Source organism: Pogoniulus pusillus (genome assembly GCF_015220805.1).
Source record: "Pogoniulus pusillus isolate bPogPus1 chromosome W unlocalized genomic scaffold, bPogPus1.pri SUPER_W_unloc_1, whole genome shotgun sequence".
NCBI classification, from domain to species: Eukaryota; Metazoa; Chordata; class Aves; order Piciformes; family Lybiidae; genus Pogoniulus; species Pogoniulus pusillus.
In genome coordinates, this window is record NW_026974535.1 from 709,058 (window position 1) to 721,988 (window position 12,931).

The window sequence follows — 12,931 nt, forward strand, 5'->3', positions numbered from 1 at the left end:
CATTGTTGGACGCCGATGATACCTAGAACAGAAAACTCCTAACAGCTTGTACTATATGTAGGCATAGGGGACTGGCCTGTTAGCAGGGAACAGCTGCCCAAGACGAAACAAAACACAGTATAGACCTTGGGCATGTAATGTGTGGGTCAGACAGACCTCAGAAGAGTAAGATAAGTAAGATCCTGCGGTCAGGACTGCCCAGATAGTTGCATAGCAACTTATATCAAGGAGCAGAGAAGAAGGTAGAAACAGTGTCTTCAGCCTGAGCAGAGTATTTGCCAATCATGTGGTAGTTACTAACTTTTACTGTAATTCTATCCAATCAGTGATTAATATGCTAGTCCTTCTGATACAATATATACCTGCCTGTTTTTCTAATAAAGTGGATTTTTGGCTTGCATCAAGTCGTTGCCCCGTCCCTTCATTGCGGCACTATACACTCTGAATTTAGACTCTCTCAGCTAAGGTTAGATTTCTCTGTGGAATACACTGGATTTCACCATTCTCCTGCATTACCCAGTAGGTGTGACCAGGACCTTCAGCAGACACCACGCCTCGGACAGGTTTCCCTTTGCCCGAAGGAGAAAATACCCAAACAGTTTTCCCTAACAGATGGGCTGCCCGGGGAGGGTGGTGGAGGCACCGTCCCTGGAGGTCTTCAAGAAAAGACTGGATGGGGCACTTAGTGACATGGTCTAGTTGATTGGATAGGGTTGGGTGATAGGTTGGACTGGATGATCTTGGAGGTCTCTTCCAACCTGGTTGATTCTATGATTCTATGATTCTTTTCATGTACAATAGGAACTTTATCACTGTCTACTGTTCGGACCAAATCTGATTGTGCAGGTCCTGCTCTGTTTACTGAACCTCTACTATTTAAAAACCAGGTAGCTTTTGCTAAATGTTTGTCCCAGTTTTTCAGACTTCCACCCCCCATGGCTTTTAGGGTGGTTTTCAGCAAATCGTTGTCGCGTTCAGTCTTCCCTGAAGCTGGTGCATAGTAGGGTATGTGATAGATGCACTCAATACCATGCTCTTTGGCCCAGTTTTTCACAAGATTGTTCTTGAAATGAGTGCCACTGTCTGACTCGATTCTCTCTGGAGTTCCATATCTCCACATGATCTGTCTCTCCAAGCCAAGAATGGTGTTACGTGCAGTAGCATGTGGAACTGGATAGGTTTCCAGCCATCCGGTGCTGGCCTCTACCATCGTTAGCAATCTGCCAGGCTTCACCATACTTGTACTTTGACCATCTCTCACCATACCATAAGGGCTTGATTCGCTTAGCCTGCTTAATATCAGTACAAAAGTCATAGTCATGGATGACTCGGGTGATAGCGTCCTTGACCTATCGCGTGCCCATCAGTATGTTGCATCTCTGCCTTGATGTCCAGATGAGTCATGGGCCCACCGAGCTAAGAACAGGTCATCTCGGTGTTTCCAGTCAAGGTCAAGATCAGAGTTGGTATCAACTTGAGAAATCTTAGCAGCTTGGTCTGCCTGCTGATTGTGTTGGTGTTCCTCAGTGGCTCTATTCCTAGGCATGTGTGCATCTACGTGCCACACCTTCACTGGAATTCTCTCCAGCCATGCAGCAATGTCCTGCCATAGATCAGCACACCAAATAGGCTTTCCTTTCCTCTGCCAACCATGCTTTTATCCAGTCCTTTAGCCAACCCCATAGAGCATTGGCTTGTCGGGGTCCGGAGCCTGGCGAGAGGCGGATCGGGGCACTGATGAGTCGACTCTATAGCTTCTGTGCATCAGTGCATTTTATTAAGGCAATACAGCGACTTGTTTAACCCTCAGAGGAGGTGTGCACAACTAACTTAGTTTGAGATTGGTACAAGTAGAAGGTACAGATTGGCTCAAAGTTATGTGCAAGGCACAGATAGGTCATTCCCCATCAAAACAGCCCGTGGTCCCACCTCAGGGGGCTAGCAGGCTCAGCCCCCTGGAGGTGTATCCGCCTCCGGGGGCTGGCAAATTCCATCCCCTATCAGGTGTGCGTGGGTTGCTCAGCCTAACAGCCTAGCTTCCTTGGGGCCTGCTGGACTCCAAGGACATTTCCCATCAAAAGGTCTCATGTTTACAGCTCATGCCCGGCTGTGGGAGAAATTCTCCCACATTGGCTACCATCCATGAGTATGTGTAGAGGTAAAGGATAGGCCAATTCTCACGTTCAGCCACATCAAGAGCAAGTTGAACAGCTTTTACCTCAGCGAACTGACTGGATTCTCCTTCTCCATCTCTCGCTTCGGTAACTCTCCTGGTTGGACTCCAGACTGCTGACTTCGATCTTCGCTTGTTCCCAACAAGACGACAGGAACCATCTGTGAACAAAGCATAGTTCTTTTCCTCATCAGAGAGATCACCATAGGGAGGAGCTTCCTCAGCACGAGTTATTTTCTCCTCTGTAGGTTTGGTACAGTCTGTGCCTTCCGGCCAGTTGGTGATCACCTCCACCAGACCAGGTCGATCAAGATTACCCATTTGTGCTTGTTGGGTTGTCAAAGCCATCCATTTAGACCAAGTTGCATCTGTGACATGATGCGGTGATGAACCTTTGCCTTAGAACATCCAGTTCAGAACTGGCAATCTAGGAGCTAAAAGCAATTGTGACTCAGTTCCAATCACTTCAGAAGCTGCTTTCCATCCTTCATATGCTGCTAGTATTTCTTTCTCTGTTGGGGTGTAATTTGCCTCTGAACCTCTGTAGCTACAACCTCAGAAACCAAGAGGACGACCACGTGTCTCATTTGGAGCTCTCTGCCAAAGGCTCCAAGTTGGACATTGTCACTGGCAGCCATGTACAGAATGTTCTTAATGTCCGGACCAGATCGCACAGGTCCCAAGCCCACTGCATGAACTACTTCTTGCTTGATCTGATCAAAGGCTGCTTGTTGTTCAGGTCCCCACTCGAAATTCTTTCTCTTAGAAGTCACATTGTGCAGAGGTTTGACAATTTGACTGAAACCAGGAATGTATAGTCTCCAAAATCCCACTGCACCTAAGAAAGAGAGAGTGTCCTTCTTATTGGTGGGAACTGCCATGGTGGAGACTTTTTTGATCACCTCCTGTGGAATGTGACGGCAACCATCCTGCTACCGCTCTCCCAGAAACTGAATCTCTCTGGCAGGTCCTTTGACCTTGTCTCTCTTAATGGAAAAACCTGCTTGCAACAGAATGTCAATGATTTTGTTACCTTTCTCGAAGACTTCCTCAGCAGTTTGGCCCCACACAATGATGTTGTCGATGAACTGGATGTGCTCTGGAGCTTTACCTTTCTCCAGTGCATTGTGGATGACTGAGTGACAGATGGTTGAGCTGTGTTTCCACCCCTGAGGCGAACTGTTGAAGCGGTACTGGATTCCTCTCCAGGTGAATGCAAACTGAGGCCTGCACTCCTTTGCTATGGGAATAGAGAAGAAAGCTTTAACAATGTCTATGGTAGCATACCATTTAGCCTCCTTCGATTCCAGCTCATTCTGGAGTTCCAGCACGTCCACCACAGCTGCACTCATGGGTGGAGTCACCTCGTTGAGGGCACAAAAATCAATTGTCAGTCAACGGCCTCAATTAGGTTTGCGCACAGGTCAAAATCGGACTGTTGAAAGGTGAATGAGCTTTCTCGATGACAGCCTGACTCTCCAGTTGATGAATCAGCTGATGAATGGGAACAATTAGTGCCGTAGTGGCTGTGGTGCACAGCTTGAGCAGCAATTGGCAGCTCCAGATCCTCTATGTCATGATGTCCCACAACTGCAGATTCATCTGAAAGTTCAGGTCTAATGGACAATTTCCATTTACCATCCTCAGTCTCTACAGATGCTATTCCAAAAGCCCATTTGTGACCCTTAGGATCTTTGAAACAACCTTGTCTCAAAAAGTTAATTCCCAGAATGCAAGGTGCATCAGGACCAGTTACAATAGTGTGTTTCATCCACTCTTTACCAGTTAAACTTATCTCAGCCTGCAACTTAGTTAACTCTTGAGATCCACCAATGATTCCAGAAATAGTGATTGACTCTGTCCCTTTGCAATTGGATGGCAACAAAGTACACTGAGCACCTGTGTCAACTAAAGCCCTGTATTGCTGAACTTTTGAACTGCCAGGCCACCTAATGAATACATTCCAATAGATTCGGTTTTCTCCACTATCCCTTTTCTTCTCCTGGCTGGAGGCAGGGCACCCCTAATGCTGAATATGGCATGTGGTGTGTACACAGTGATTGCTGTTCTTGTGAGAGAAATTGCATTTGTTGGAATAATTGCAGTTGCTCTGGGGGGCTGAAGAAGTGACAGCTACTTTTCTGGCGTTGTTGCTTCTGTTTCTGCCACTCTGCAATTCCCTGACTCTCTTTGAAAGAGCTGAAGTAGGTTGACTGTGGGAGAATTTCTCCCGCAGCGGGGCATGAGCTGTAAACATGAGACCTTGTGATGGGAGATGTTCTTGAGCTTGCTGGCTCAAGGAAGCTAGGCTACGATCAAGTGAGTAACCCACGCACAGCTGCTGGGGGCTGACCCTGCCAGCCCCCTTGGGTGGAACCACAGGTTGTTTTGCTACAGGGTAACCTATCTGTACCCTGCACGTGGCTTGGAGCCAATCTGTACTGTCCACTTGTACAAGCCCCTGGCTGGCTGAGTACACCTCCTCTGAGCACTATATAAGACACTGCACTACCCTAATAAAATTGTACTGATGCATAGAAGCTACAGAGTCGACTCTTCAGTGCCCCGATCTCGCCTCTCGCCAGCCTCTGCACCCCGAAAGTTGACCATCCCACTTGTTCATGATCTCACCATATGTGTCATGCAGAATTATCCACAGTGACGCACGTGATTGCTGATGTCTAGGTGGAATCTGCCTCCTCCTGGGCTGGAATTGCCTTGCAGGAGGTGGGATTGTGTTCCTGATGGCAGAAACATGCACCCATTCAGATGATGCAGGGATGGTATCAATCACCAGATTGGAAATCGTTCTAAGATCCTCCTTCAGTGCGTTCATGCTATCTTTAAAACCTTCCTTGATGCTATCTTTGATGCCATCCTTTATCACTGTACCTAGAGTTTTTATGGCACAGATTATGGCAGAATGTGAGAAGCTGTCCTCTACCTGCCTGAGCTGGTCAGTGAATTCACCAACAGTGAAAGACCTTCCATTATCACTCCTTGATAGAAACTTGCTGGCCAAGATGTTAGCATAGGATGAAGGAGCAAGCTTAATGAGCTTCTTCATGAAACCTGTTCCAAGAGGAATGTCATCAGGCTCATGTGTGCCATGATCTCCACAAAGCACTTCACAGCAAACTCCTTCAGAAGCTTAATTCCCTGCTCAACAGTGTTCCACCTCTTGGCAGCTCATGACAGATCATATCAGGAAGGATATCTCATAGCCACAGCCAACAGAAGGCGTGTCCACAAGCTAACCTTACCAAGGGGACTTGCTAGGTATTTGTCCACTCCACTCTCCTTGGTGAGTGGTCCTAGCTGCTTGGCAGATTTGCCTCCTACCTGAAGGGTATTGGCACCACACCTTGAGTACTGTGTCCAGTTCTGGGCCCCTCAATTCAAGAAGGATGTTGAGGTGCTGGAACATGTCCAGAGAAGGGCAACAAAGCTGGTGAGGGGCCTGGAGCACAAATCCTATGAGGAGAGGTTGAGGGAGCTGGGCCTGTTTAGCCTGGAGAAGAGGAGGCTCAGGGGTGATCTTATTACTGTCTACAACTACCTGAAGAGGCATTGTAGCCAGGTGGGGGGTGGCCTCTTCTCCCAGGTAACCAGCAATAGAACAAGGGGACACAGTCTCAAGTTGTGCCAGGGTAGGTATAGGCTGGATATCAGGAAGAAGTTCTTCACAGAGAGAGTGATTTCCCATTGGAATGGGCTGCCCAGGGAGGTGGTGGAGGCACCGTCCCTGGGGGTCTTCAAGAAAAGACTGGATGAGGCACTTAGTGCCATGGTCTAGTTGATTGGATAGGGCTGGGTGATAGGTTGGCCTGGATGATCTTGGAGGTCTCTTCCAACCTGGTTGATTCTATGATTCTATGAATAGTACTGCATCTCACCAGCCAGCTTAGGATTGGCTCTCCTGATTCCCTTGAGTACTCCTTTATAACTTCCCTGATCTCTCTGAGGGGATCATTGGAATCCTGGATGTCATCCTTCTCCTCTTCCTCTGGTTGTCCTGGTTGTCCCTGGCCTAGAAACAGAACTTTCCTAAGAGCACTCTTAAACTCATCAGAACCATCCTCTTTCTTGGCAGCCAACCTCACAGCTCTCCTCTCATCAGAGTACTTGGATCTGAGCATGTTTACCAAATCTCAATGACTATATGTCTCCTCTTGCTCACCAGAGGTCCCCTCTCCTAAGTCCTCTTTTGAATCACTCTTTGTCAAATGTCGTGTCTTTGCTTGGGCTTCGGCAGTTGCCAAGAGGGCCTGCGTTGTGACAGACTTTGACGAGTCTGCTGGCATGTTTGAATTATTGAGGGTCTGGGCTGAGGCCTGTGTGTTCAGATCCGCCTTAGAGGTAGAGTCCCTGTTGTCTGCTGCCTGGGGATTTGAACTGGCTGAGTTAGTGTTATTAGTTGAGGGAACCTCTTGGCTTTGTGTAGTCACCTGTGTTCCTGGGAATCCTGCCATGTTATCATTCCCGATTAGAACATTGGCAGCTTTCCCAGAATCTTGGGAAGGAGGAGGTGTAGTGGTAGGTCCTTGCTGTGCCCCCTAGTTGTCCTTGTTTTGGTTTATCTGTTACAGTGTTTATCTTTCATCTGAGACAGCACTGGCACCTTCTTTTTAATTCTTACAGGCATCACACTCGAGTTTTTCACACAGAATGTTAAAATTATTATAAAATCAATAATTATAAGACCTAAGATCACACACACCACAAGTGCCACAGTCTGATGTGAATAAAATTCTGAACGAGGATCTGCCTGACTTTTAGGCAGGATAACACTCATGAGGGCTGTTGATAAAGCAGAAGCATTACTTCCATTGCCTGTTAGGTTACTGGTAACCCGTCTAGTTACTGGTTACCCGATCAGGTTACCCACCTGGTGAATGTGGGGAAGGCTGTGGATGTAGTCTACCTGGACTTGAGCAAAGCCTTTGACACCATCTGCCACAACAAGCTCCTGGCCAAGCTGGCAGCTCGTGGCTTGGACAGATTTACTCTGATATGAGTCAAGAACTGGCTGGAAGGACAGGCCGAGAGATGGGTGGTGAATACTGCCACATCCAGTTGGCAGCCAGTCACTAATGGTGTTCCCAAAGGATCAGTGCTGGGCCCAGTCCTGTTCAATGTCTTTATTGATGATCTGGACGAGGGGATTGAGTCCAGCATCAGTAAGTTTGCAGAGGACACCAAGCTAGGAGCAGGTGTTGATCTGTTGGAAGGTAGGAGAGCCCTGCAGAGGGACCTGGACAGTCTGGATGGGTGGGCAGAGGCCAACAGGATGAGATTTAACAAGGCCAAGTGCAGAGTTCTGCACTTTGGCCACAACAACCCCAAGCAGTGCTACAGGCTGGGGACAGAGTGGCTGGAGAGAAGCCAGGAGGAAAGGGACCTGGGGGTACTGATAGATAGTTGGTTGAAGATGAGCCAGCAGTGTGCCCAGGTGGCCAAGAGAGCCAATGGCATGCGGGCCTGTATCAGGAACAGTGTGGCCAGTAGGACAAGGGAGGTTATTCTTCCCCTGTACTCAGCACTGCTCAGGCCACACCTTGAGTGCTGTGTCCAGTTCTGGGCCCCTCAATTCAAGAGAGATGTTGAGGTGCTGGAACATGTCCAGAGAAGGGCAACAAGGCTGGTGAAAGGCCTGGAACACAAACCCTATGAGGAGAGGCTGAGGGAGCTGGGGTTGTTTAGTCTGGAGAAGAGGAGGCTCAGGGGTGACCTCATTGCTGTCTACAACTACCTGAAGGGACATTGTAGCCAGGTGGGGGGTGGCCTCTTCTCCCAGGCAACCAGCAATAGAACAAGGGGACACAGTCTCAAATTGTGCCGGGGAAAGTATAGGCTGGATGTTAGGAGGAAGTTCTTCACAGAGAGAGTGATTGGCATTGGAATGGGCTGCCCAGGGAGGTGGTGGACTCACCGTCCCTGGAGGTCTTCAAGAAAAGACTGGATGAGGCACTTAGTGCCTTGGTCTAGTTGACTGGATAGGGCTGGGGGATAGGTTGGCCTGGATGATCTTGGAGGTCTCTTCCAACCTGGTTGATTCTATGATTCTATGGTGAATACTCCTGTAATGTTACTGGTAAAAGTCTCAGTAGCATTAAATCCAACATAGTCAAGGATGAAATCCCCCCAACTCCAAAAAATTTATGTGAGTTTAGCTTCTTAAAAATTACATTAAACAAGTAATCACCAATTTGGGCTTTGATCCAATTATACACAAGAAAACATATAATAGGCCTCACAGTTGCCCCCACTAAGTAAAACAGATTCTTCATTAGCTTCACTCTGATTCCCAGAGTTAATTAACAATCACTCAAAATGAATTTGCCGCACGTTGGGTGCCAAAAAAAAGAGGTGATGGTTTGTGTGGTCCCCATCCCCCCACACTTTGAAATCACCCAGACTAAACTCAGCCAGCTCTGGAAATATGAATGAAGCTTATATTTACAGCTAGCACAATATACAAGCAGATATTTACAGTATATACAGTTATATGCAGAAATATACAAGGTAAAAAGGTAATACAGAAACACAACTCCCCTCCCAGAAACCTGAGTCCTCAGGAGGGGCTTTGAACCACCCCTCCACCTTCCCCCTGCCCCTCTCAACGTTACCCCAGTCCCAAGGAAGAATAGAGGTTTGGCTAGAGGTTAAGAGGCAAAGTGGGTTAGCCCAAACTGGAGTGTGTGTTAGGGAGATGCAGCTCAGCTGGCAGCCTGAGTGAAAGTGAATGCCCAGTGAGTGTGTTATCTAATGTTTTTGTTTCTTGTCCCTATACTTCTCAGCAAGACTGTGAGAGAAGTATACATCACCATTGTTTCCTTTCCACAGCCTGTAATCTAGTTCTTCTCACCGAAACATTCTAGCCTGCTTCAAACTAGCACAAGGGGCAAGCAGGATGCAATGTGATGTGCAGTCTTAGAACAATGTCGTGCTGGCCATGCAGGCCAATCACGTGCAGGCATTTAGAGCCTGTTTCTGGTAAGCTCTCCAGGATCTGGAGTGTCCAGGCAAATTGAGGATGCAATGAGGTAGCAGCAGCACCCGCAGCAAGCACAAATAGAATGGCAGAGCACACTGCGTTTACCTGTGTATTTCTTTTATCGATATGGGCCGAGACTAATGGGCCTTTGGACATAGATTGGCCAATCAGAATGGCACTTTGCCAAGCTTGACCATACTAGGTAAAGCCAGGGCTTTTGTTCTTCCTGCAGCTGCCTCCCCCCCAGCACAGAAAAGGGGGAGCAAGGAAACATGCCTAGGCAAGCCAGGGCATGGAGAAGCCTGTTTTTGGCCTGTCAAGCCTACCATGACATAGGTAAAGAAAGTTCTTTACAATATATATTGTCTCAGAAATAGATTATGAATTTTACTTTATTAATGAAAGGTTATTGATAATGACAAACAGTATTTTATTTAATAATGTAAGCTCCCTTTTTTTTTTTCTTCTCCCTAACAGGTTTTCACCTGAGTGGCACGGTGACAGAGCCTGCAATGCAATCAGAGCCAGAAACTGTTTGCAATGTAGCTATCAGCTTTGATCGTTGCAAGATTACATCAGTGACCTGTAGCTGTGGAAACAAGGATATATTTTACTGTGCCCATGTTGTGGCACTCTCTTTATACCGGATCCGCAAGCCTGATCAGGTCAAACTGCATCTTCCCATTTCAGAAACACTCTTTCAAATGAATAGAGATCAACTACAAAAAATTGCACAGTATTTGATCACAGTGCACCACACAGAAGTTTTGCCAACTGCTCAAAAATTAGCAGATGAAATTCTTTCTAAGAATTCAGAAATCAATCAAATCCACGGTAAGTTTGATGTTTGTTCTTCCCTTTGTTTCATTCCCTCTTTGGTTTGTTACTGAATCTTTGCTTTAAGATGTTTAGGAAGCAATACTTTTCAGAAAAGAGAAAAGACACGTTTGTTAGATACAGAATAGGTGGAACAAAAGGGAATCTTTCTGATAATTTGGCTTATCTGCAGCCTTGACTCCTCTCCTCAGGGTCTAGGCAGGTGGTGCTGCAAGAAGGTAAATTTTGGGAGCTCTTTGGGCTTTGCTAACTATGGAGATGTGGCCAGAGGCAAAGTGATTTACTCTAGTTGTTGTGGGACATGTTGTGGTTTGCAGAGCTGCCTGGTGGCAGTGGAAAAGGAGGCTAAAGCACATTGAGGACTTCAAGCAATAGAGGAAGATGTTCAGGTGTAAGCTGAAGGCATGTATCACATGAGAGTTGGCAATAGCCTCAACAAAAGGAATTAAGGGGAAGGAAGAAGTATGATGAGTATGCAAGTGGTGCAGAGAAGACTAAATAACTCAAGAGTGATTAGAAAAGGGGAAGGCAAGGATGACAAAAGAAGGACATATGATGGTTTATAATAGCTACATTAGCTATACTATGGCTAATGTAAGAGGAGAAAGGACAGGTGTTGCAGACAGTGCTTAAAATTCATCAGTGTTGTCTGTAATTATACTAATCAGACATGTTGACCATTATCAGCTATTTCTTTATTGCCAAAATATCTCTTTACTCGTTAGTACTTAAAGTATTTTTAGAAAGAGATTTAATGCTTGTATTGCAACCCAAATAGCAAAAAGGGTTTTGTTTCCTATTCTAAGTTGCCGGTCAATTGACTTGATATTTCTTAATAAAATTTAAAAAAAAAGTAGAAAATCCAGGAAACACTAGAAAATAAATTGCTATTACCGAAAAGCTGAGTTACAAAATAGGATCTATAGTCTCTTGATTTTTCTTTTCAAATCACTCTCTCATGAATTCTGAACAAGGGGACACAGTCTCAAGTTGTGTCGGGGGAAGTATAGGCTGGACGTTAGCAGTTGAGGGAGCAGGGGCACAGGTAATCTTTTCATCTGTACCCTTAGTCACAGGCTGGAATACAGAGAAGAATAGGAAAGCATATTTGATGAACAAGTGGCTCAGAGGTTGGTGCATCCAACATAACTTTGGATTCTTTGATCTTGGGGAACTTCATCTTGCCACAGGTCTGCAATCAGCAGATGGGACACAACTATCACAGAAGGGGAGAAGGACCCTGGCACATAAGCTGGCTGGGCTTGTTGAGAGGGCTTTAAACTAGAGTGGAAGGGGGAGGGGGTTAAACATGACAGCACCAGAGATAAATCAAAGGGAATTGAGGATGGTAGGCTAGAGCTAGGGGTAAAAGCAGCAGCCCAGCTGAAGTGCATGTACACTAATGCACGCAGTATGGGTAACAAACAAGAGGAGCTGGAAGCTCTGGTGCTGGAGGAAAACTAAGATATTGTCGCCATCACTGAAACGTGGTGGGATGGCTCACATGATTGGAGTGCTGTGATCAATGGCTACAGACTCTTCAGGAGAGACAGGCAAAGGAGAAAGGGCGGGGGAGTGGCTCTGTATATTAGGGATGCTCTGGATGTCATGGAGGTAGAAATCAAAGATGATCAAGTTGAGTCATTATGGGTGAGACTTAAGGCGAAGGCCAACAAGGCTGATATCCTGGTTGGAGTCTGTTACAGACCACCCAACCAGGAAGAAGAGGTTGATTTATTACTCTTTAAGCAACGGGAGGCTGCCTCAAGATCACCTGGCCTTGTTCTGGTGGGCGACTTTAACCTACCAGACATCTGCTGGGACTTAAACACTGCAGAGAAGAAACAGTCTAGAAGGTTTCTGCAATGTGTGGAAGACAACTTCTTATCCCAGCTGTTACGTGAGCCTACCAGGGGGGCAGCCCTGCTTGACCTGCTGCTCAGAAATAGAGAGGGCCTGGTAGGGGATGTGGTGGTTGGAGGCTGCCTGGGGTCCAGTGACCATGAAATTATTGAGTTTTCAATACATGGAGAAACCAGGAGGGGATCAACAGAACCTCCACACTGGACTTCCGAAGGGCAGACTTCAGCCTATTTAAGGAACTAATTCAGAAAGTTCCTTGGGAAATAGCCCTTAGAAACAAAGGGGTCCAGGAAGGTTGGACCTACTTCAAGAAAGAACTCCTGAAGGCACAGGAGCAGCAGTGCCACTGAGCCGGAAGATGAGCCGACGAGGGAGGCAGCCAGGCTGGATGGGCAGGGAGCTGCTGAAGGAATTAAAGATTAAAAAGAGAGTGTATCACCTTTGGAAAAGAGGGGAGGTGTCCCAGGAGAAGTTCAAGGAGGTTGCTAGGTCTTGTAGAGGAAAAATTAGAGAGGCAAAAGCCCACTTGGAGCTCAGGCTGGCCACGGCTGCCAAGGAAAATAAAAAGTGTTTCTTTAAATATATGAATGGCAAGAGAAGGGGCAAGGACAACCTCCAGTCCTTACTAGATAGAGAGGGGAACATAGTGACAAAGGATGAGGAAAAGGCAGAGGTGCTTAACACCTTCTTTGCCTCAATCTTCACTAGTGGGACAGGTTGTCTCCAGGACAGCTGGACTCCTGAAGTGGTGGATGGAGTCAGGGATCAGTACAGTCCCCCTCTAATCCATGAGGAAGCAGTAAGGGACCTGCTGCGTCATTTGGGTCCTCACAAGTCCATGGGACCGGATGGGATCCACCCTAGGGTGCTGAGAGAGCTGGCAGCTGAGCTGGCCAAGCCACTCTCCATCATTTATCAGCAGTCCTGGCTCACTGGAGAGGTCCCTGAAGACTGGAAGCTGGCCAATGTGATACCCATCCACAAGAAGGGTCGTAAGGAGGAGCCAGAAAACTACAGACCTGTGAGCCTGACCTCAGTGCCAGGCAAGGTCATGGAACAGG

At 47.0% G+C, this 12,931-nt stretch overlaps 1 protein-coding gene across 2 annotated transcripts in view; it reads left to right on the top strand.

Annotated features, from left to right (window-relative positions):
- LOC135173779 (zinc finger SWIM domain-containing protein 6-like) overlaps positions 1-12,931 on the top strand; it is a 474,519-nt gene that overhangs the window by 216,903 nt on the left and 244,685 nt on the right. For both annotated transcript variants that reach the window (XM_064140924.1, XM_064140926.1), the window contains exon 2: positions 9,648-10,004. In XM_064140924.1, the coding sequence (XP_063996994.1) occupies positions 9,648-10,004 (357 nt within the window). The remainder of the gene's footprint in view (positions 1-9,647; positions 10,005-12,931) is intronic.